Source organism: Loxodonta africana, chromosome 4 (genome assembly GCF_030014295.1).
Source record: "Loxodonta africana isolate mLoxAfr1 chromosome 4, mLoxAfr1.hap2, whole genome shotgun sequence".
In the NCBI taxonomy this organism is placed as follows: domain Eukaryota; kingdom Metazoa; phylum Chordata; class Mammalia; order Proboscidea; family Elephantidae; genus Loxodonta; species Loxodonta africana.
Genome location: NC_087345.1, coordinates 109,091,986 through 109,115,606, shown reverse-complemented (window position 1 = coordinate 109,115,606; position 23,621 = coordinate 109,091,986). Strand labels below are relative to the sequence as shown.

Below are 23,621 nucleotides of genomic sequence, written 5' to 3'. Positions count from 1 at the left end.
CAGACTACTCAGCAGAAACCATGCAGGCAAGAAGGGAATGGGACGACATATACAGAGCACTGAAGGAGAAAAACTGCCAACCAAGGATCATATATCCAGCAAAACTCTCTCTGAAATATGAAGGCGAAATTAAGATATTTACAGATAAACACAAGCTTAGAGAATTTGCAAAAACCAAACCAAAGCTACAAGAAATACTAAAGGAAATTGTTTGGTCAGAAAACCAATAATATCAGATACCAGCACGATACAAGGTCACAAAACACAACGTCCTGATATCAACTCAAATAGGGAAATCACAAAAACAAATTAAGATTAATTAAAAAAAAATACACATAACAGGGAATCATGGAAGTCAATAGGTAAAAGATCACAATAATCAAAAAGAGGGACTAAATACAGGAGGCATTGAACTGCCAGATGGAGAGTGATAAAAGGCGATATAGAACGATACAAGTTAGGTTTTTACTTAGAAAAATAGGGGTAAATATTAACGTAACCACAAAAAGGTATAACAACTCCATAACTCAAGATAAAAGCCAAGAAAAACGTAACGACTCAACTAACAAAGTCAAACACTATGAAAATGAGGATCTCACAATTTACCAAGAAAAACGTCTCAGCACAAAAAAGTATGTGGAAAAATGAAATTGCCAACAACACACACGAAAAGGCATCAAAATGACAGCACTAAAAACTTATTTATCTATAATTACCCTGAATGTAAATGGACTAAACGCACCAATAAAGAGACAGAGAGTCACAGACTGGATAAAGAAACACGATCCATCTATATGCTGCCTACAAGAGACACACCTTAGACTTAGAGACACAAACAAACTAAAACTCAAAGGATGGAAAAAAATATATCAAGCAAACAATAAGCAAAAAAGAAGAGGAGTAGCAATATTAATTTCTGACAAAATAGACTTTAGACTTAAATCCACCACAAAGGATAAAGAAGGACACTATATAATGATAAAAGGGACAATCGATCAGGAAGACATAACCATATTAAATATTTATGCACCCAATGACAGGGCTGCAAGATACATCAATCAAATTTTAACAGAATTGAAAAGTGAGATAGATACCTCCACAATTATAGTAGGAGACTTCAACACACCACTTTCGGAGAAGGACAGGACATCCAGTAAGAAGCTCAATAGAGACACGGAAGACCTACTTACAACAATCAACCAACTTGACCTCATCGACTTCTACAGAACTCTCCACCCAACTGATGCAAAGTATACTTTTTTTTCTAGCGCACATGGAACATTCTCTAGAATAGACCACATATTAGGTCATAAAACAAACCTTTGCAGACTCCAAAACATTGAAATATTACAAAGCATCTTCTCAGACCACAAGGCAATAAAACTAGAGATCAATAACAGAAAAACTAGGGAAAAGAAATCAAATACTTGGAAAATGACCAATACCCTCCTGAAAAAAGACTGGGTTATAGAAGACATCAAGGAGGGAATAAGGAAATTCATAGAATGCAACAAGAATGAAAATACTTACTATCAAAACCTCTGGGACACAGCAAAAGCAGTGCTCAGAGGCGAATTTATATCGATAAATGCACACATACAAAAAGAAGAAAGAGCCAAAAGCAGAGAACTGTCCCTACAACTTGAACAAATAGAAAGTGAGCAACAAAAGAACCCATCAGGCACCAGAAGAAAACAAATAATGAAAATTAGAGCTGAACTAAATGAATTAGAGAACAGAAAAACAACTGAAAGACTTAACAAGGCCAAAAGCTGGTTCTTTGAAAAAATTAACAAAATTGATAAACCATTGGCCAGACTGACTAAAGAAATACAGGAAAGGAAACAAATAACGCGAATAAGAAACGAGAAGGACCACATCACAGCAGAACCAAATGAAATTAAAAGAATCATTTCAGATTACTACGAAAAATTGTACTCTAACAAATTTGAAAACCTAGAAGAAATGGATGAATTCCTGGAAAAACACTACCTACCTAAACTAACACATTCAGAAGTAGAACAACTAAATAGACCCATAACAAAAAAAGAGATTGAAACGGTAATCAAAAAACTCCCAACAAAAAAAAGCCCTGGCCCGGACGGCTTCACTGCAGAGTTCTACCAAACTTTCAGAGAAGAGTTAACACCACTACTTCTGAAGGTATTCCAAAGCATAGAAAATGACGGAATACTACCCAACTCATTCTATGAAGCCACCATCTCCCTGATACCAAAACCAGGTAAAGACATTACAAAAAAATAAAATTATAGACCTATATCCCTCATGAACATAGATGCAAAAATCCTCAACAAAATTCTAGCCAATAGAATCCAACAACACATCAAAAAAATAAGTCACCATGATCAAGTGGGATTTATACCAGGTATGCAAGGCTGGTTTAATATCAGAAAAACCATTAATGTAATCCATCACATAAATAAAACAAAAGATAAAAACCACATGATCTTATCAATTGATGCAGAAAAGGCATTTGACAAAGTCCAACACCCATTTATGATAAAAACTCTTACCAAAATAGGAATTGAAGGAAAATTCCTCAACATAATAAAGGGCATCTATGCAAAGCCAACAGCCAATATCACTCTAAATGGTGAGAACCTGAAAGCATTTCCCCTGAGAACGGGAACCAGACAAGGATGCCTTTTATCACCGCTCTTATTCAACATCATACTTGAAGTCCTAGCCAGGGCAATTAGGCTAGACAAAGAAATAAAGGGTATCCGGATTGGCAAGGAGGAAGTAAAGTTATCACCATTTGCAGATGACATGATCTTATACACAGAGAACCCTAAGGAATCCTCCAGGAAACTGCTGAAACTAATAGAAGAGTTTAGCAGAGTCTCAGGTTATAAAATAAACATACAAAAATCACTTGGATTCCTCTACATCAACAAAAAGAACATTGAAGAGGAAATCACCAAATCAATACCATTCACAGTAGCCCCCAAGAAGATAAAATACTTAGGAATAAATCTTACCAAGGATGTAAAAGACCTATACAAAGAAAACTACAAAGCTCTACTACAAGAAATTCAAAAGGACATACTTAAGTGGAAAAACATACCTTGCTCATGGATAGGAAGACTTAACATAGTAAAAATGTCTATTCTACCAAAAGCCATCTATACATATAACGCACTTCCGATCCAAATTCCAATGTCATATTTTAAGGTGATAGAGAAACAAATCACCAATTTCATATGGAAGGGAAAGAACCCCCGGATAAGCAAAGCATTACTGAAAAAGAAGAAGAAAGTGGAAGGCCTCACTCTACCTGATTTCAGAACCTATTATACACCCACAGTAGTCAAAACAGCCTGGTACTGGTACAACAACAGGCACATAGACCAATGGAACAGAATTGAGAACCCAGACATAGATCCATCCACGTATGAGCAGCTGATATTTGACAAAGGACCAGTGTCAGTTAATTGGGGAAAAGATAGTCTTTTTAACAAATGGTGCTGGCATAACTGGATATCCATTTGCAAAAAAATGAAACAGGACCCATACCTCACACCATGCACAAAAACTAACTCCAAGTGGATCAAAGACCTAAACATAAAGACTAAAACGATAAAGATCATGGAACAAAAAATAGGGACAACCTTAGGAGCCCTAATACAAGGCATAAACAGAATACAAAACATTACCAAAAATGATGAAGAGAAACCAGATAACTGGGAGCTCCTAAAAATCAAACACCTATGCTCATCTAAAGACTTCACCAAAAGAGTAAAAAGACCACCTACAGACTGGGAAAGAATTTTCAGCTATGACGTCTCAGACCAGCACCTGATCTCTAAAATCTATATGATCCTGTCAAAACTCAACCACAAAAAGACAAACAACCCAATCAAAAAGTGGGCAAAGGATATGAACACACATTTCACTAAAGAAGATATTCAGACAGCTAACAGATACATGAGAAAATGCTCTCGATCATTAGCCATTAGAGAAATGCAAATTAAAACTACGATGAGATTCCATCTCACACCAACAAGGCTGGCATTAATCCAAAAAACACAAAATAATAAATGTTGGAGAGGCTGCGGAGAGATTGGAACTCTTATACACTGCTGGTGGGAATGTAAAATGGTACAATCACTTTGGAAATCTATCTGGCGTTATCTTAAACAGTTAGAAATAGAACTACCATACAACCCAGAAATCCCACTCCTCGGAATATACCCTAGAGATACAAGAGCCTTCACACAAACAGATATATGCACACCCATGTTTATTGCAGCTCTGTTTACAATAACAAAAAGCTGGAAGCAACCAAGGTGTCTGTCAACGGATGAATGGGTAAATAAATTGTGTTATATTCACACAATGGAATACTACGCATCGATAAAGAACAGTGACGAATCTGTGAAACATTTCATAACATGGAGGAATCTGGAAGGCATTATGCTGAGCGAAATTAGTCAGAGGCAAAAGGACAAATATTGTATAAGACCACTATTATAAGATCTTGAGAAATAGTATAAACTGAGAAGAACACATACTTTTGTGGTTACGAGGGGGAGAGGGAGGGAGGGAGGGAGAGGGTTTTTTATTGATTAATCAGTAGATAAGAACTGCTTTGGGTGAAGGGAAAGACAACACTCAATACATGGAAGGTCAGCTCAATTGGACTGGACCAAAAGCAAAGAAGTTTCTGAGATAAAATGAATGCTTCAAAGGTCAGCAGAGCAGGGGCAGGGGTCTGGGGAACATGGTTTGAGGGGACTTCTAAGTCAATTGGCAAAATAATTCTGTTATGAAAACATTCTGCATCCCACTTTGAACTGTGGCGTCTGGGGTCTTAAATGCTAACAAGCGGCCATCTAAGATGCATCAATTGGTCTCAACCCACCTGGAGCAAAGGAGAATGAAGAACACCAAGGCCACACGACAACTAAGAGCCCAAGAGACAGAAAGGGCCACATGAACCAGAGACCTACATCATCCTGAGACCAGAAGAACTAGTTGGTGCCCGGCCACAATCGATGACTGCCCTGACAGGGAGCACAACAGAGAACTCCTGAGGGAACAGGAGATCAGTGGGATGCAGACCCCAAATTCTCATAAAAAGACCACACTTAATGGTCTGACTGAGACTTGAGGAATCCCGGCGGCCATGCTCCCCAGATCTTCTGTTGGCACAGGACAGGAACCATCCCCGAAGACAACTCATCAGACATGAAAGGGACTGGTCAGTGGGTGGGAGAGAGATGCTGATGAAGAGTGAGCTAATTATATCAGGTGGACACTTGAGAGTGTGTTGGCAACTCTTGTCTGGAGAGGGGATGGGAGGATAGGAGAGAGGGAAGCTGGCAAAATTGTCACGAAAGGAGAGACTGAAAGGGCTGACTCAATAGGGGGAGAGCAAGTGGGAGTACGGAGTAAGATGTATGTAAACTTACATGTGACAGACTGATTGGATTTGTAAACGTTCACTCGAAGCTTAATAAAAGTTAATAAATAAAAAAAAACTTAAAAAATAAACCTCTCATATGACTCAGGCATTCCACTACTAGGTATTTGTTCAAAATAAATGAAAACATATGTCCACACAAAGTCTTATAAACAATTGTTTATAACACTTTCATAGTCAAAAGCTGGAAACAATCTAAATATACATCAACAGTTAAACAGATTAATAAATTGTGTTAGATTCATATAGTGGAATACTATTTTAACATAGCAAAGACTGAACTATTGATGTACAAAAAACATGATTGAATCCCAAAGTAAGAAATGTATTAATTTATAATGACAGAAAGCAGATCAGTGGCTGTCTGAGACTGGAGTGACCGTTGAGAGGGAAGGACAGTAGAAAATTTCTGGGGGTGATGATTTTCTTTATTATCTTCGTCTCATAGATCAATGCATATGTTAAAATTTATTAAATTGCACATTTTATGTATGTGCAGTTTATTGTATATTAAGTATTTTTCAACAAAACTGTTTTCAAAAAAAAATAAAAACATTCTGCATCCCACTTTAAAGAGTGGCATCTGGGGTCTTAAACGCTAGCAAGCAGCCATCTAAGATGCATCAATTGGTCCCAACCCACCCGGATTAAAGGAAAATGAAGAACACCAAGGATACAAGGTGATTATGAGCCCAAGAGACAGAAAGGGCCACGTGAACCGGAGACTACATCAGCCTGAGACCAGAAGAACTAGATGGTGCCCGGCTATAACCGATGACTGTCCTGACAGGGAACACAACAGAGAGCCCCTGAGGGAGCAGGAGAGCAGTGGGATGCAGACCCCAAATTCTCATAAAAAGACCAGACTTAATGGTCTGACTGAGACTAGAAGGACCCTGGTGGTCATGGCCCCCAGATCTTCTGTTGGCCCAGGACAGGAACCATTTCCAAAGCCAACTCTTCAGACATGGATTGGACTGGACAATGGGTTGGAGAGGGATGCTGGTGAGGAGTGAGCTTCTTGGATCAGGTGGACACTTGAGACTATATTGGCATCTCTTGCCTGGAGGAGAGATGAGAGGGTAGAGTGGGTTAGAAGCTGGTGAAATGGACAGGAAAAGAGAGAGTGGAGGGAGAGAGTGGGCTGTCTCTTTAGGGGGAGAGGAATTGGGAGTGTGTAGCAAGGTGTATATGGGTTTTTATGTGAGAGACTGACTTGATTTGTAAACTTTCACTTAAAGCACAATAAAAATTAGAAAAAAAATACAAATGGGGAAGAGCTGCCCCCTCAAAGTAGAGTTGACCTTATGACATGGATGGACTCAAGCTTTTAGGACCTTCATTTGCTGATGTGGCATGACTCAAAGTGAGAAGAAACAGATGCAAACATTGATTAATAATTGGAACATGGAATGTATGAAGTATGAATCTTGGAAAATTGGAAGTCATCAAAAATGTAATGGAATACATAAAGATCGATATCCTAGGCATAAATAAGCTGAAATGGACTGGTATTGGCCATTTTGAATCAGATAATCGTAAAGATCTACTCTGACTGGAATGACAAATTGAAGAGGAATGGAATCACGTTCATCGTGAAAAAGAACATTTCAAGATCTATCCTGAAGTACCATGCTGTCAGTGATAGGATAATATCCATATACCTACAAGGAAGATCAGTTAATACGGCTATCATGGATTGAATTGTATCCCCCAAAAATAGGAGTATCAATTTAGCTAGTCCCTGATTCCTGGTACTGTGTGATTTTCCACCATTTTGGCACCTGATGTGATTTTCCTATGTGTTGTAAATGTTGCCTCTACGATGTTAATGAAGGAGGATAGGCAGCAGGTATGTCAATGAGGCAGGACTCTATCTACAAGATTGGCTTGGTTTTGAGCCAATTTCTTTCAGAATATAAAGGAGGGAAGTGAGCAGAGAGAAAGGGGGACCTCATACCACCAAGAAAGCAGTGCCGGGAGCAAAGTACATTCTTGGGACCCACGGTCCCTGCACAGAGGAGCTCCTAGTCCAGGGAAAGATTGAGAGAATAAAGTCCTGTTTGTTAAAGCCATCCACTTGTGGTGTTTCTATTATAGCAGCACAGCTATTAATCAAATTTAAGCACAAACCACTGAGGCTGAAGATGAAGAAATTGAAGACTTTTACCAATACCTGCAGTCTGAAATTGATCAAACATGCAATCAAGAAGCATTGATAATTACTGGCGATTGGAAGGCAAAAGCTGGAAACAAAGAAGGATTGGTACTTGGAAAATATGGCCTTGCTGATAGAAAAGAGGCAGGAGATCCTATGACAGAATTTTGCAAAACCAATGACTTCTTCGCTGTAAATTCCTTTTTTCAACAACATAAACGGCGGCTATACACGTGGACCTCACCAGATGGAATACACAGGAATCAAATCAAGTACATCTGTGGAAACTGGCAGTGGAAAGGCTTACCATCATCAGTCAGAACAAGGCCAGGGCTGACTGTGGAACGGACCATCAACTGACCATATGCAAGTTCAAGCTGAAGTTGAAGAAAATTAGAACAAGTCCGTGAGAGCCAAAGTATGACCTTGAGTGTACCCCACCTGACTTTAGAGACCATCTCAAGAACAGATTTGGCACATTGAACACTAATGACTGAAGACCAGATGAACTGTGGAATGACATCAAGGACATCAGGCATGAAGAAAGCAAGAGGTCATAAAAAAGACAAGAAAGAAAGGACTAAAATGGATGTCAGAAGAGACTCTAAAAATTGTTTTTGAACATACAGTAGCTAAAGCGAGAGGAAGAAATGATTAATTCAAAGAGCTAAAGAGAAGATTTCAAAGGGCAGCTCAAAAAGACAAAGTAAAATATTATAATGAAATGTGCAAAGACCCGGAGTTAGAAAACCAGGGAAGAACATGCTTGGCATTTCTCAAGCTGAAAGAACAGAAGAAAAAATTCATGCCTCAAGTTGCAGTATTGAAGGATTCTACGGGGAAAATATTAAACTACACAGGAAGCATCAAAAGAAGATGAAAGGAATATACAGAGTTACTGTATCAAAAAGAATTGATCGATGTTCAACTATTTCAGAAGGTAGCATATGATCAAGAACCAGTGATAATGAAGGAAAAGGTCCAAGCTGGAATTGACGGAATTCCAATCGAAGTGTTTCAACAAATAGATGCAGTGCTGGAAGCGCTCACTTGTCTCTGCCAAGAAATTTGGAAGACAGCTACCTGGCCAACCAACTGGAAGAGGTCCATATTTGTACCCATTTCAGAGAAAAAGGAGATCCAACAGAATGTGGAAAGTATCAAACAATATCATTAACACCACACATAAGTAAGATTTTGCTGAAAATCATTCAAAAGCAGTTACAATGGTACATCAACAGGGAACTGTCAAGAGTTTTAGCTGGATGCAGAATAGGACACAGAAGGAGGGATATCATTGCTGATGTCAGATGGATCATGGCTAAAAGCTGAGAATACCAGAAATGTATACCTGCTTTACTGACCGTGCAAAGGCATTCAGCTGTATGGGTCATAACAAATTATGGATAACAACCAAAAGAAATTCCAGAACACTTCATTGTGTACATGTAGAACCTGTACTACAGGCAAAGGGATACTAAATGGTTTAAAGTCAGGAAAGGTGTGCATTAGGATTGTATCCTTTCACCATACTTACTCAATGGGTATGCTGAGCAAATAATCAGAGAAGCTGGACTATATGAAGAAGAACAGGACATCAAGATTGGAGGAAGACTTCTTAACAACCTGCAATATACAGATGACACAATGTTGCTTGTTCAAAATGAAGAGGACTTGAAGCACTTATTGATGAAAATCACAGACCAAGTCTTCAGTATGAATTATACCTCAACATAAAGAAAACAAAAATCTTCACAACTGGACCAATGAGCAACATTATGATAAATGGAGAAAAAATTGAAGTTGTCAAGGATTTCATGTTGCTTAGATCCACAATCAATGCCCATGGAAGCAGCAGTCAAGAAATCAGAGGACACATTTCATTGGACAAATCTGCTGCAAGAGATCTCTTTGAAGTGTTAAAAAGCAACGATGTCACTTTAAGGACTAAGGTGTGCCTGACCCAAACATGGTGTTTTCAATCACCTCATATGCATGTGAAAGCTGGACAATGAATAAGGAAGACTGAAGAAGAGTTGGCATCTTTGAGTCATGGTGTTGATGAAGAATATTGAATATACCATGGACTGCCAGAAGAAGGAACAAATCCGTCTTGGAAGAAGTACAGCCAGAATGCTCATTAGAAGCAAGATTGGTGAGACTTATGTCTCACATACCTTGGACATGTTTTCAGCAAGGACCAGCCCCTGGAGAAGGATATTATGCTTGGTAAAATAGAGGGTCTGTGAAAAACAGGAAGCCCCTGAACAAGATGGATTGACACAGTGGCTGCAACAATGGGCTCAAACATAGCAATGATTTTGAGGATGGCACAGGACCAGGCAGTGTTTTGTTCTTTGGTACATAGGGTCGCTATGAGTCGGAATTGACTAGTTGGCACCTAGCAACATAACAACAAGAAGTAGGCCAATGCATTTAAGCAAATTTACGTTTGAACTAAATAGCACCTACAAAGAAAAGGCCAATGATCTGACATCATTGAGAATGAAGAGGGATTTGGCACCCAACAGATTTAATTTCATTTTACATAGAAGTTCCTTGTTAATTTTCAAAGACTTTTGTAAGGGGAAAAAAAGTACTTTCTTTGTTGGTCCAGGCCATCCCATGCAAAGCTACTTGTTACCAGCTTCAGATTGATGTTAATGATCCTATCAAATTTCTATATAAAGCAAAGGCAAATGGAAAAAGAAATTTGTATTTTAAACTCCCAAAAGCAGCTTTGTCTAATTACTGTTTTCTATTTTTTCAGAAGAATTTTGTTATTCTAGAAAAAGCAGCTACCCACTGCTGTCCAGCTGATGCCGACTCACAGCAAACCTATAGGACAGAGTAGAACTGCCCCATAGGGTTTACCAAAAGCAACAGGCTTCTGTAAACTTGGAATAACTATGAAAGATGTAATCTTGGCAGGAATTGAAATGTCTCATGATTAACAAAGGCACACTTTTAAAAAGTTTTTAACTGGTCTTCTGTTCGGCACTCAGCTGAGGTATGTACAATCTCTCCCATATAGGCCATTTTCTTTCCTTTAACAAAAAAAAAAAAAGATTGAAGAAATTGGTTTCTGGGGATATACTGGGCCTGGGATACAGAAAACAGAAGCAATTTTTTTTTTTTTTTTACCTCTTTTTTACTTTCTTTTTAGTTGATTCAATCATTCACATGTCCAATTTCTTTCCTTCTTTTTAAATTTCTTTCAGTCACATCAAGTATTTTTTCGTGAAAGCATCAAGTTGCCCATACACTTTTCGTTCAAAGAGTCTCCAAGCCATGGGATTCCACCTGACTCTAGAATAATTCAGTTCTCAGAGGCACCTGGATGACAGATCTAATCAGAAACCTTGGGATGGCCACACACATACACACATACACACTCACATGGGTAAAATAGCTTTCTCTTTAGCAGCTTTTGGAAATGGAGTATTGTAGTGGGAGGGGAAAAGGAATCAATATGATTAAGAACCTACCAAGCGACAAGGAGCTATGTTAGGCATTTAACTTTCATTACCCTATTAAATCCTCATAAATCTCTGTGGTATGCCTTATTCCTACCTTACAGATGAGAAATTAAACCCAGAAAATTATCTTCTATCCAAGGTTATGTAATCTGTGCCAAGGAAGTGACGAGTAAAATTTGAATGCAGATCTCTCGTCTGTAAAGCCCGTGCTTCTCCCACAGCATTGCATCACCTCCCCTAGGAAACTGCTCCCTCTAAACACTGCTCAGGAGCCCTGGTAGTGCAGTGTTTAAGCACTCAGCTGCTAACCAAAAGGTCAGCAGTACAAACCCACGAGCTGGTCCATGGGAGATAGATGTGGCAGTTTGCTTCCATAAATACTTACAACCTTGGAAACCCTGTAGGGTAGTTCTACCCTGTCCTATAGGGTCACTAGGAATTGGAATCAACTTTACCACAACAGGTAAACATTGCTCCTCTTGCCCTGCGTTCCAGTTAATGTGTTTCCCAGGGGTCACAGTATCATCCCTTCTGGAGTATCATCATCAGTTCTACCTTTAGCATGGATAATGCAGAGATGCCACCAGTTCTGTTTGAAAGTAGGACAAATCTTAAGGTTGGTCTCTGTCTTTCCAGCTACTCCAACTCCTTTCTTGCCCAGGATGTTTTGTTGTTGCTGGGTGCATGGAGTCAGTACTCTTACAGAGTAGGACTGGTCCATAGGGTTTTCTAGGCTGTAATCTTTATGGAAGCAGATAATCAGGTCTTTCTCTTGAAGAGCCACTGGGTGAGTTCAAACTGTCAACCTTTTAGTTAGCAGCCAAGTGCTTAATCGTTTGCCACCAGGTACTTATTCTCAAAGAACTCTGTGAAACTGACCTTTGGTGTGGGAACACAGCATAACAAGATGATAAACTCAACACTGGGTCACTTTTATCATAGATTCTTATGCAAAGTGAACTTTCAATTACAATTTGTTAAATGCAAAATTGTTTCTAAGAAGATCAGAAAGTACGCTGAATCATTAATTCTCAGATATCATAGAATGAGATAGACAGTCAGTGGCCTTTTAGATAAATACGCAAATGAAGGTACAGAGGTTCAGAAAGTTAAGTAACTTGCCTCAGTCACACAAAAAAGAGCCAAGATTCATAGCCAGTTCTTCGTCAAATACCCAACCTCTTTCTAATACACTAATGGTGTTCAACTTCAGGATGTATCAGAATCGCTATAGAGCTTGTACAAAGTACAGATACCTGAGCTTCAACTCAGAACTGTCGAATCAGAATCTCTAGGGTCAGAACATCTGTTTGTTTGTTGTTTTTTTTTTTAAAACAATTTTCCTGTCACCCATGCTGTATACAAGTGTTTGATAACTACACAACACAATGGTGCTTCAGAGTTCTATCCAAAATGATATGTTGTTGTTGTTGTTAGGTGCTGTTGAGTTGGTTCCAACTCATAGCGACTCTGTGTACTACAGAACAAAACACTGCCCGGTCCTTTGCCATGCTCACAGTCATTGTTATACTTAAGCCCATTGTTGCAGCCACTGTGTCAATCCATCTCATTGAGGGTCTTCCTCTTTTTCGCTCACCCTGTACTCTACCAAGTATGATATCCTTCTCCAGGGACTGATCCCTCCTGACAACATGTCCAAAGTATATAAGACATAGTAAGCCATCCTTGCTTCTAAGGAGCATTCTGGTTGTACTTCTTCTGAGACAGATTTGTTCGTTCTTTTGGCAGACCATGGTATATTTAATATTCTTCTCCAACGCCACAATTCAAAGCAGTCAATTCTTCTTGGGTCTTCCTTATTGGTCATCCAGCTTTGACATGCATAAGAGGCAATTGAAAACAATATGGCTTGGGTCAGGTGCACCTTAGCCCTCAAGGTGACATCTTTGCTTTTCAACCCTTTAAAGAGTTCTTTCGAAGCAGATTTGCCCAACGCAAAGCACCTCTTGATTTCTTGACTGCTGCTTCCATGCTTGCTGATTGTGGATCCAACTAAAATGAAATCCTTGATGACTTAGTCTTTTCTCTGTTTATCATGATGTTGCTTATTGGTCCAGTTGTGAAGATATATCCAAAATGATATAATTGAAGAAATTGCTCTCACTAAAGCAATACAAACTTCTTAGTTACACCTTTATATCTTATGGGAGTAGCTAGTAAACTGCCAAACTCCTAACATTTTGTAAATCTGCACATTGGGTATAATAATTTTTTGCATTGATTTGCATGCACTTATTTATGTTTAATTGTTGTCAATTTAAATTATATCCTTTCTCAAGAGGTCTGTTGTGTTTGAGAGCTAACTTGCAGAATCCATTGATTTGCTTTCACTCAGCACCCTAAAAATTCTCTGATAAATGTTACAGGCTCTCTTTCACTTTGAGATTCTTTCCTCTGTTGGTGATGTATTTATTCTTATTCATCCACCATTTTGGCCATCCACAGGCAGGCACAGGGTGGATTAACAGGTAAACACAGTATGCATTGTCTTGCATTGAGCAAGGTACACACGGGCTTAATTGTGTTTATCTGCTAATCTGTGGTGAGCAATTTCACATGGGTTTCACCACCTCTTTGGCATGGTGGGAAACATGTGAAATTGTTCACTGCAGATTGGTGGGAGGTACAACTAGCCTCGAGCATACCTTGCTTATTGGGTAATATATGGCTGACTTCCTATAGGGCTGCTAAACAGGAATTGACTGGATAGCAATGGTTTTTGATTGTAAGGACAACTGAATATTCCACAGAAACTGTCCTTTAGTTTAAGGGACTTATCTTTTTTTTTTTTTTTTGCAAAATAAAAATATTAAACAAATTTTGATGTTATGGGGACTATATAATATAGGTATATTCGAAGAGAGGGCCTCGCTAAGCTGAATAAAGATCTAAGACTCTCAAGTAGGGAAATGCTTCCCCATTTTCTGAACTCATGTTCCTGATGAGAGCAGGACACATTTCTGTGATCATTGAAATATAGCAAATGGGAAGTAATATAAGCACTTTGAACTGATAACAAAGGTATAAATTTCCTTTAGAAAGTTTGGGAATGTTCCCTTAATTTGACATTTCATAGGCAAGTATTTGCCTCTCTTTAATTTGTTTCTAAGCACAAGAGACTATTCCATTTATGGCAATAGTTACTTATAGCCCAGAGGCCAGAGAGAAACATTGCAAACCCTAAGAAAATTCAGCAGAATGAGAAAACTATGAAGAGAAATTGTTTTGTTTCAAGAAACTTCATGGGCATGACTTCTATAGTCATGGGAAAGCATTTTCTCTGCTTGAGATTTGACAATGGAAGGTAGTTATTCAGCTCTTTACCCTAACAGTCTTATGCCACTAAATAAAGAATATATGAGTTTATGCAATGAGAAGGAATATGATAAGTTCTTAACAGGGCTCCAAACCAGTTCATTCCGGTTAGAGCCTCTGCTGAGAATGTGCATTCCCGCCCCAGATATACTGAATCAAAATCTACAGTTTTACAAGATCCCCAGGTGACTCTTAAATATGATAAATTTTGAGAACCACTGCTCTACTAGTAAGGAGACCTGGTAAAGCAGTGGTTAAAGCAATCAGTGACTGTTAACTGAAAAACCGGTGGTTCGAAACCACCAGCAGCTCCGTGGGAGGAAGATGTGGCAGTTTGCTTCCATAGAGATTTACAGCCTTAGAAACCCCATGGGGTCGCTATGAGTCAGAACTGGCTCCACAGCAGTGGGTTTGGTTTGGTTTGGCTCTACTTTCCGTTCTCAGAATTGGCCCCTAACCCACAGCATTAGCATTGCCTTGGAACTTGTTAGAAATGCAAATTCTCAGCAGGGGCTTGAACCAGAAAAACCTAAAAAAAACCCAGAATGAGCCTGCTCAAATCCCTGGTTCTTAAATCTAAAACAATTATATTAAGCTCTTTATTGGTTAGTCTTCAATTAAATTTTTGAAAACACAATGAAGCCTGTGAAAGCCAGAACTTGACAGAACTGCCTTGTTTTTCCAAGTCTTGCAAGTTTTCTACCTTTGACAGGGTGCAGTATTACTGCTTTCTATGGCTCGTTTTAGTGGAAAATGTTCCCGTTCTCCTTCTCTGACAGGTTTCTGCCTCACACAGGTTCCGGCTTTCGCAGGTCTTCCTGTGTATGTTTTTCATTAGTCTTTTTTATTCCATTTATTTTCTCTTTACTTTTAACTAATAGCTTGTATTAGCAAAGACCACCTTCAGAAAAACTAGTGTTTAACCAAGACCCATTTTCTTATTTTGTCTTGTCCTCCAGTCTCATCATTATTAGAAAAGAAGAGGGTCTGCTATGGGCTCTCCCAACACTTACTGGCAGTTAATATAGAGGACGCAAGGAAATACTTTGCGCTCCCTTTTAGCAGTAGCTTCCTATCTTCTGTCTTACATCTCCCTGACATAAAAGAGCTGATAAAGAAACAATGTCAGGAATCAGCTCCTATTTATGATCTATTGCTATTCTTACAGGAATTAATTTCAATTCATCATGACTTCCTTTGAAAGGAATTCGATGCTTTCAAGCATTAAGAGATGAGGAAGACTCAGGGAATTTACAAACCAGAGGGGAAATTTTAAGCTCTAATTTTAAGAATGAATCTTCAGAGTCAGTGCTTCTCCAGGTATGGTCCCTAGACTCTCTCTATCAAGGGCAGGGTGGGGCACTTGTCCCAAGGTACAAGTCCAAGTAGTGCCAGGAAGACACCGAATGACATTCCTAGGCGCCTCAGATATGGACGGCACCTGACTGAGGCAGCCTAACAAGAGAGGGGAAGGCTTTTCTGCTGACAGTTGCTGCTATCAATGTCTATTCATCTTGAAATTGGGGGCAGGGTGCAATTTAGAGATTGCCCCTGGGCACTGGAATTGGGGGGTGGGTGCAATTTAGCAATTGCTCCTGGGTGCTAGTTACCCATAATACGCCCCTGGAGCTGGTTAATTTTAAACGCAACTTCCTGGGTTACACATCAAACCTCCTGAGTCAGGATCTCTGAAGGTAGAGGAATGAAATAATTTTTAAGCAAACCAAACCAAAATAGTTGCCATCAAGTAAATTCCAACTCAAAGCAACCCTATAGGACAGAGTAGAACTGCCCCATAGGGCTTCCAAGGTTTTTCTTATGCCCACACAGTTCCCAAACCAATGATGTGAGAATGCCCTGGACAGTTATAAGAGGAAACAAGTTATATGCAGTTGTTCATGTTAACCCTCCTTCTAGAGAAGTCCTCCTCTTTGTGTGTGTGTGATAAGATGAACTAGGGGACTTACCATAAATGCAAACTCTTGAGCATGCCCCAGTCAGTTCTTATGTGGTGGGTTTGGAATGGCGCCAGGAATCCACATTTTTAACATGCATATACTTTTTTTTTTTTTTTTAACTAGTGATTCCAATGCAAGTTCCTTGGTGGCTAACACTTTGAAAACCCAAAACCAGGTGCCATTGAATCAATTTTGACTCATGGCAAGCCCACATGTGTCAGAGTAGAAATGCACTCCATAGGCCTTTACATAGCTGATCTTTTTTTAAGTAGATCGCCAGGCTTTTCTTCCGAGGTCCCTCTGGCTGGACTTCAAACCACCAACTTTCCAGTTAGCAGCCGAGCATGTTAACTGTTTGCACCCCCCAGGGACTCCCAACACTTTGAAAAGCCCTGGTCAAAACCACTGCCTTTTGGATAGCAGTTGGCTAGCAGTTATATCAAGCACTCTATTTAGGTTATGGCAACACTTAAAGATTACTGGAAATTATTATTTTGTTTGAAGTTATAGTGGTATGGTGAAATTTCTCACGAGGCAAGTCATATTATTGTTGTTGTTGTTAGGTGCCGTCAAGTCAGTTCCAACTCATAGCGACCCTATGCACAACACAAGGAAACACTGCCTGGTCCTGAGCCATCCTTACAATCGTTATGCTTGAGCTCGTTGTTGCAGCCACTGTGTCAATTCACCTCATTGAATGTCTTCCTCTTTTCCGCTGACTCTGTACTGTGCCAAGCATGATGTCCTTCTCCAGGGGCTGATCCCTCCTGACAATATGTCCAAAGCGTGTAAGACGCAGTCTCACCATCCTTGCTTCTAAGGAGCATTCTGGTTGTACTTCTTCTAAGACAGATTTGTTCATTCTTTTGTCAGTCCACAGTATATTCAATATTCTTTGCCAACACCACAATTCAAAGGCATCTATTCTTCTTCACTCTTCCTTATTCATTGTCCAGCTTTCACATGCATATGATGCTATTGAAAATACCATGGCTTGGGTCAGGTGCACCTTAGTCTTCAAGGTGACATCTTTGCTTTTCAACACTTTAAAGAGGTCTTCTGCAGCCGATTTACCCAATGCAATGCGTCTTTTGATTTCTTGACTGCTGCTTCCATGGCTGTTGATTGTGGATCCAAGCAAAATGAAATCCTTGACAACTTCAATCTTTTCTCCATTTATCATGATGTTGCTCATTGGTCCAGTTGTGAGGATTTTAGTTTTCTTTATGTTGAGATGCAATCCATACTGAAGGCTGTGGTCTTTGATCTTCATTAGTAAGTGCTTCAAGTCCTCTTCACTTTCAGTGAGCAAGGTTGGGTCATCTGCATAACACAGGTTGTTAATGAGTCTTTCTCCAATCCTGATGCCCCGTCCTTCTTCATATAGTCCAGCTTCTCGGATTATTTGCTCAGCATACAGATTGAATAGGTGTGGTGAGAGAATACAACCCTGACTCACACCTTTCCTGACTTTAAACCAATCAGTATCCCCTTGTTCTTTCCGAACAACTGCCTCTTGATCTATGTAAAGGTTCCTCATGAGCACAATTAAGTGTTCTGGAATTCCCACTCTTCGCAATATAGTCATATTATTAAGGCACAATTAATAGAGTAAATGGGATCACATTTCACATTGTAGTTTTAATTAAATTAATTGATCGATTTATTGAAATTGAGTATGATTAACTGCTATCCAAATCAGAAACCTCAAACTTTATTTAATTGCACTATTTTTTTTTTTATTTATGTTCATTTGATATACCCTATATACAAGTCTTTAAATAGAACATAGATTGGGACATTATCTCCTAAAATAGTAATACTGAAAATGTAGCATTTTGGTGCTCTCCACTATTGTACAAGTTGTCTGAAAATATAATAAAGTATAAGAGTATCCTCTACCTTTTAAAAGCATTTAGAAAAATCAAAGACCTAATAAAAATCTATGTTATGAGGAACCCTATTGCAGGAGGGTAAAGACTGAAGCCATCACCCCCTCTTGCTCTCCCGTAGCCAGGAGTAATTACAGGCCAAAGTCAAACACTCCCCTAAACCCTAAATATTTCTCATGCAGGCTCAAAAACAGCCTACTACAAATTAAATTATTAAAAAAAGAGTAAACTGCCCAAATTTTAGATAAACTTTTCCAAAATCCAACACACATTTGTTGCACAATCGAAATTAACTATCAAGACAGGAAACATTTAACTGTGAAAGCAAACATTTAGCACACTCATGACTGATCGTAAGAGCTGTTTTGAAGAATTTCCTTAGGACACATTATCAACCTTATTAATTCGAGATGTCAAAAAGCATTGAGAACTGGCCTAACTTCTGAAGTATTTTCAAAACTGCAGTAATACCCCCTGAAAAGGCTGCCTACAGTGCAGGAAAATGGTAGCTCAGTGACAGAAGGATGTTAACTTGCCAGGCCAATACAGAGATTTAAGTCCCTTCCTCATCCATCTTCACTGAACTCCCAGAGGCCCCTGAACATGACCTTGCCCAATACAGATAAGATATGATTTCTCTGACTTCCTGAGAACAACTTATTACTGAGTAAAAAAAAAAAAAAGCCTGGGGTAGGTCTTTCATGGGGAGAGGAAGCCTGCTACTAAGGATCAAGACTAGATGAAAGTGTCCTTGTTTAGGGGGTCCTGGGAGTCTGTCTCTACTACTATATTATAAGGTAAAACCATAGACTAATTTTCTCTGTTCTTAGCTTTCTAAACATTCAACCTCACTTGTCTTTTCCTCACTGCTAATGTGCCCTGGTAGCACAGTGGTTAAGAGCTTGGCTGCTAATTAAAAGGTTGGCAGTTCAAATCCACCAGTCATTCCTTGGAAACTCTTTGGGGCAGTTATACTCTTTCCTACTGAGGACTGGGGCTGGTGGGATAGGGTAGCTATGAGTCAGAATCAACTCAACGGCCACGAGTTTTGGAACATACCATACCAATTATAGAGTAAAATTCCATTTTATTACAATAGGTTGAAACTGAGATAATTTTATTAAAATTTTATTTTCTGTGAAAATGGAAAATGCCAGTTTAAGAATTTCTGTGTGGAGAGTGAAGTGAAGTATATGTTCTGTCTGAATAATTGTAATAACAGCTAAAACTTCCAGTGCTCTTCCCTTTTTTCTTTATAAATAAATTAGAATATTAAAAAAAAAATTAAAATCCCATAAAAAGTACAGGAGCTCATGGAATTCTCTTACTAGCCAATAACTGCCGTTTATATTAGAATGAGATTACAGAAATTTTTTTTTGTTTTACCTATTACGAGTTTGCTTAATTTATTATTTTCCAATTGTAACTGTGCTACTTGTTAATCTGGGCCAGTTACCAAATTGTTTAGATTTTTTAGGGCTCATAAAACCAGTTTGTAAAGGCTGATAATTTTGCTGTTAATTTGCAAAGGCTGTGTAAAGTCTGATAATCTTGCCCGGAAAACAGTTGTTTCCCAGCTAAGAATTGAAACAATCACCCTGTATAAACACAAAGCTGCCTTAAAGGGGGTAAGGGGACAACAGGAGGTTGTGGATGACTGACTACTGCTCCTCAGGGAAGGTTCAAAATGCATGCCTTCCTGGTTATTCGAACTGACTTTTTCAAATGTTTATCAGGTTAAGAGGAGCTGGAATTACGCTAAATTGGCTTTGAACTGCAGAAAATAAAGCAGATGGCTATTGAGTAGATGCTTTCTTTGGGTATTATGAATACAACTAAAACTAGTTTTTGAGAATACAATGAAATAAGCCAGTGCAAAAATAACAATGCGATGATGATCTTCATACATTGATCTACATTTATGTTTCAGCTGTTTGAAAAAGTCAAAGAAGTTTGCCCCAATGTCCATGAGAAGATCAGGGTTATTTATGCAGATCTCAGTCAGAATGACTTATCCATTAGCTTGGAGGACATGCAGGAGCTTCTGTCCTGTACAAACATTGTCTTCCACTGTGCAGCGACTGTGCGCTTCGATGACCATTTGAGGTACATTCCCATTTTCTTGTCATGGCCTGTATGTATATGTGTGTGTGTGTGTGGTTTTTGTGTGTGTGTGTGGTTTCTGTAAAATAGTGATATTCTCAGGGGAAAAAAAAAAGTAAAACTTCTCTAAAATCTCACCATCCAGAAATGGCCATTAAATATTATAGAGAACATTCATCCCAACTTTTCTTTATGCATCCTTAATAACAAAGATACCTGTTCAATTCAAATGGCATCATATTGGCAATGATATTTGGCAACTGGCACAATTTTTTCTGGATATCTTTCATTGTTAGTAAGTATTCTATCATAATTTATAATGACCACATGGCATTCCATTGTACATGTATGTTATAACGTATTGAACCAAATCTATTTGGATGGAGATTTGGATTGCTCTAATTTTTCACTATTATAAACAGCTCTGCAATGGACATCCTTGCTTTATACCCTTGTGTACTTTCCTTTAAGTAAATTGCCAAAAGTAGAATTTGTCAGCTATGTACCAGATGTGCCCAGGTTATGAACAGTTTCTTTTTAACATGGTATCACATGTTTTAATTTTTTTCTTTGATGATTAGAAAGGTTGACGATGTTTAAATATTTATTGGCATTTTGCTTTGTTAAAATGCTTCTTCATGTTCTTTGCCTATTGTTCTATTGAAACATTCTTTTTCTTGTTAATTTTAAGACATCTTGGAATATTTAGGATATTAACCATTTGTGTTTTACAAGGCTTGAAATATTTTTAAATTGGGAATAAATGTTTCTTTATTCTTTAAATTGGGAATAAATATTCAATGCTGTTAAATAACTTTTCCAAATATATATAGATGATCACATAGTTTTTCTCCATTTGAGTTAAAAAATTAGATTTCATAGAGTTTCTGATATTGGATAAGCCATGTATTCCTGGAATGAACTGTTTCATTGTTACCACATATTGTGCTTATATTCTCTTCACTAAAATTTCAGATTTTGACCTCAGTTTTTATGTCCGACCTGTACATTTGCAGTAACAATTCATATTGTTGTTACTCCCCTCCAATTTATTTGCATTTCCAGCTTCTTGAGTTAGATACTTAATTTATGTATTGTCATTCTTTTAATGACTGCTTATAAAAGCCCCTTTATAAATTCAGAGGATTGTGATTTTTTTCCAGATGATTTAGAACAAAGTGACCTCTAAGAACAATATGTACAGTGCTTCAATGAACGGATTTATATACACAGAATTTACCATCAACACATAACACATTGCAAGTCCCACATAACTGTAGCCATGACCCATACTTTTGACAGATATGCTAGTTATTGGAGTAGGTGCAATTATAACAAGGCAGGATGCTGAATTACCTCACTGCATTTCCTTCTGCTTAATCCTCTCTAGACACGCCGTGCAACTTAACGTCATTGCCACCCAGCAGCTCTTGCTTATGGCCAATCAGATGACAAAGCTCGAAGCCTTCATCCATATCTCTACTGCGTTCTCAAATTGTAACCTTAACCACATCGATGAAGTGATCTATCCATGCCCCGTGGAGCCAAAAAAAATAATTGACTCCATGGAGTAAGTTGGGTCAAGTGAGGAGCCAAGGGGTGGACATATTGTTGATTCTTTGTAGACATGAATTAATGAGGTAATAAAGTGGGATACCCTTGAAATAGGATGCTTTGAAAAGGTGCTAGCTTTAGGTACCCTGTCCCTGCTATTCCCTGCATTCTCAATTTGGGAATATATTGCTGTGGAAAATTGGGAGGGAAAAGGACAAAAAATTCCTAAAGAAAAGACTGAATAGTTTAGAATTATATGAGGTATTTGGAATACTAGAAGTAACAGTGGTTTCTTCTTAATTACTTAGTATTGACATGAGATAGACAACATAGTACAACAGTTAAGAACATGGTTTTGGAATCAGAAAGACAGGGTTTGACTTATGGCTGCACAACTTACTAGCTGTGTGATCTTGAGAAAGTTACTTGATCTCTCTGAGCCTCAGTTCCTTCATCTGTAAAATGGAGGGCAATAATAGTGTCCACTTTATAGTCGTGGTGATGAACTGAGTTATATAAATCACTTATTGCAGTGTTAGGGCATGTTTAATAAACAACTATTAGTAAAGACAACTAACAGAGAATGGAAAGGTGTCAGTCTCTTGACCTATTCAGCTGACATATACTTTCTTTACATTCTATTATACAGGAGAAATAGTGTCTAGTAGTTTTCTCTTCCTGCCAACTGTAACAGGAACCGCTTTGTTCTAAGGATATGGTCCTGGTCTCAGAAGTACGGCTCTGTTTTCTGCTTTTTCCCTCTTCTTCCCTATTTTATCACATTTACCTTGTGTTTGTTTGTTTGTCTGTTTGTTTTTTAACTCTGCATAAAAAGTGTTACAGCACAGAAAATTGACTATTTCACAGTGAATTTGTCGATTATAATGCTGTATTTCCATTTAAAATAAACTGTCTAAAAGGAAGCTTAACTAAATCAAGAATTCATTCCCTTCATGGCAATCATTTTTGTCTCCTATAGCTCTGAAAACAGATATTCTTATCTGTCATTTAAAAATATCCAGGACAAAGAAAAATGAAAGTCATCTAAAGGACCTGGAGTTTACTTAAAGCTGCTAATAAGTCATCTTTTACTTAGTTGATGCAGAAGTGCTTTTTCAGAGTTCAGAGTTTGTCAGGATAGTTGGAGAAAATGAAAGTATACTCTGATGCCCAAAGCTGATGCAGGAAAGTCGATGTATAAAGCCTTGGAGCGTTTTCAGGACAGAATTGATTTATTGGTTAGCTGCCCTCACTACAGTGTTGTCTTCTGACCATTTGGTCCTTACATATTCGATATGCCCCAGAAAGGGGCAGACCCTCCCTTTGATTTCAGAACATGCCGCTGAGATTCCAGCGATTCCCTCCACTGCTGATCCCTCTAATACCTGACAGATATCATAGTGCAATTTGAGGCTGCAAAGGAGCCTCTAGAGTTCACCAGAGAAAAGAGGTAGAAAATGAAGGTTAAGTTTACACATACTGAGAGGCTTTTCCAGGTACTCCAGATGACTTCCTCCCTCCCGAACTATTTCCAGGCACTATCTAGGTTTCAAAGAGGAATAAACTCACCTCCAAGAGGAAGAATTGATTTATCTTCAAGTATTCTGCATTTCCCACACTCCCCTAACTGTATGTCAACCAGGAAAGGCAAGTAATTGCTACATGATTTATGAGTAAACTGTAATTAACATTTTT

General features: G+C 38.5%; 1 protein-coding gene across 1 annotated transcript in view; it reads left to right on the top strand.

The window, feature by feature from the left end:
- FAR2 (fatty acyl-CoA reductase 2) overlaps window positions 1-23,621 on the top strand; it is an 87,208-nt gene that overhangs the window by 11,613 nt on the left and 51,974 nt on the right. Inside the window, exons 2-3 of the mRNA XM_023555124.2 lie at window positions 20,200-20,375; window positions 21,763-21,942. Coding sequence (XP_023410892.1) covers window positions 20,200-20,375; window positions 21,763-21,942 — 356 coding nt within the window. The remainder of the gene's footprint in view (window positions 1-20,199; window positions 20,376-21,762; window positions 21,943-23,621) is intronic.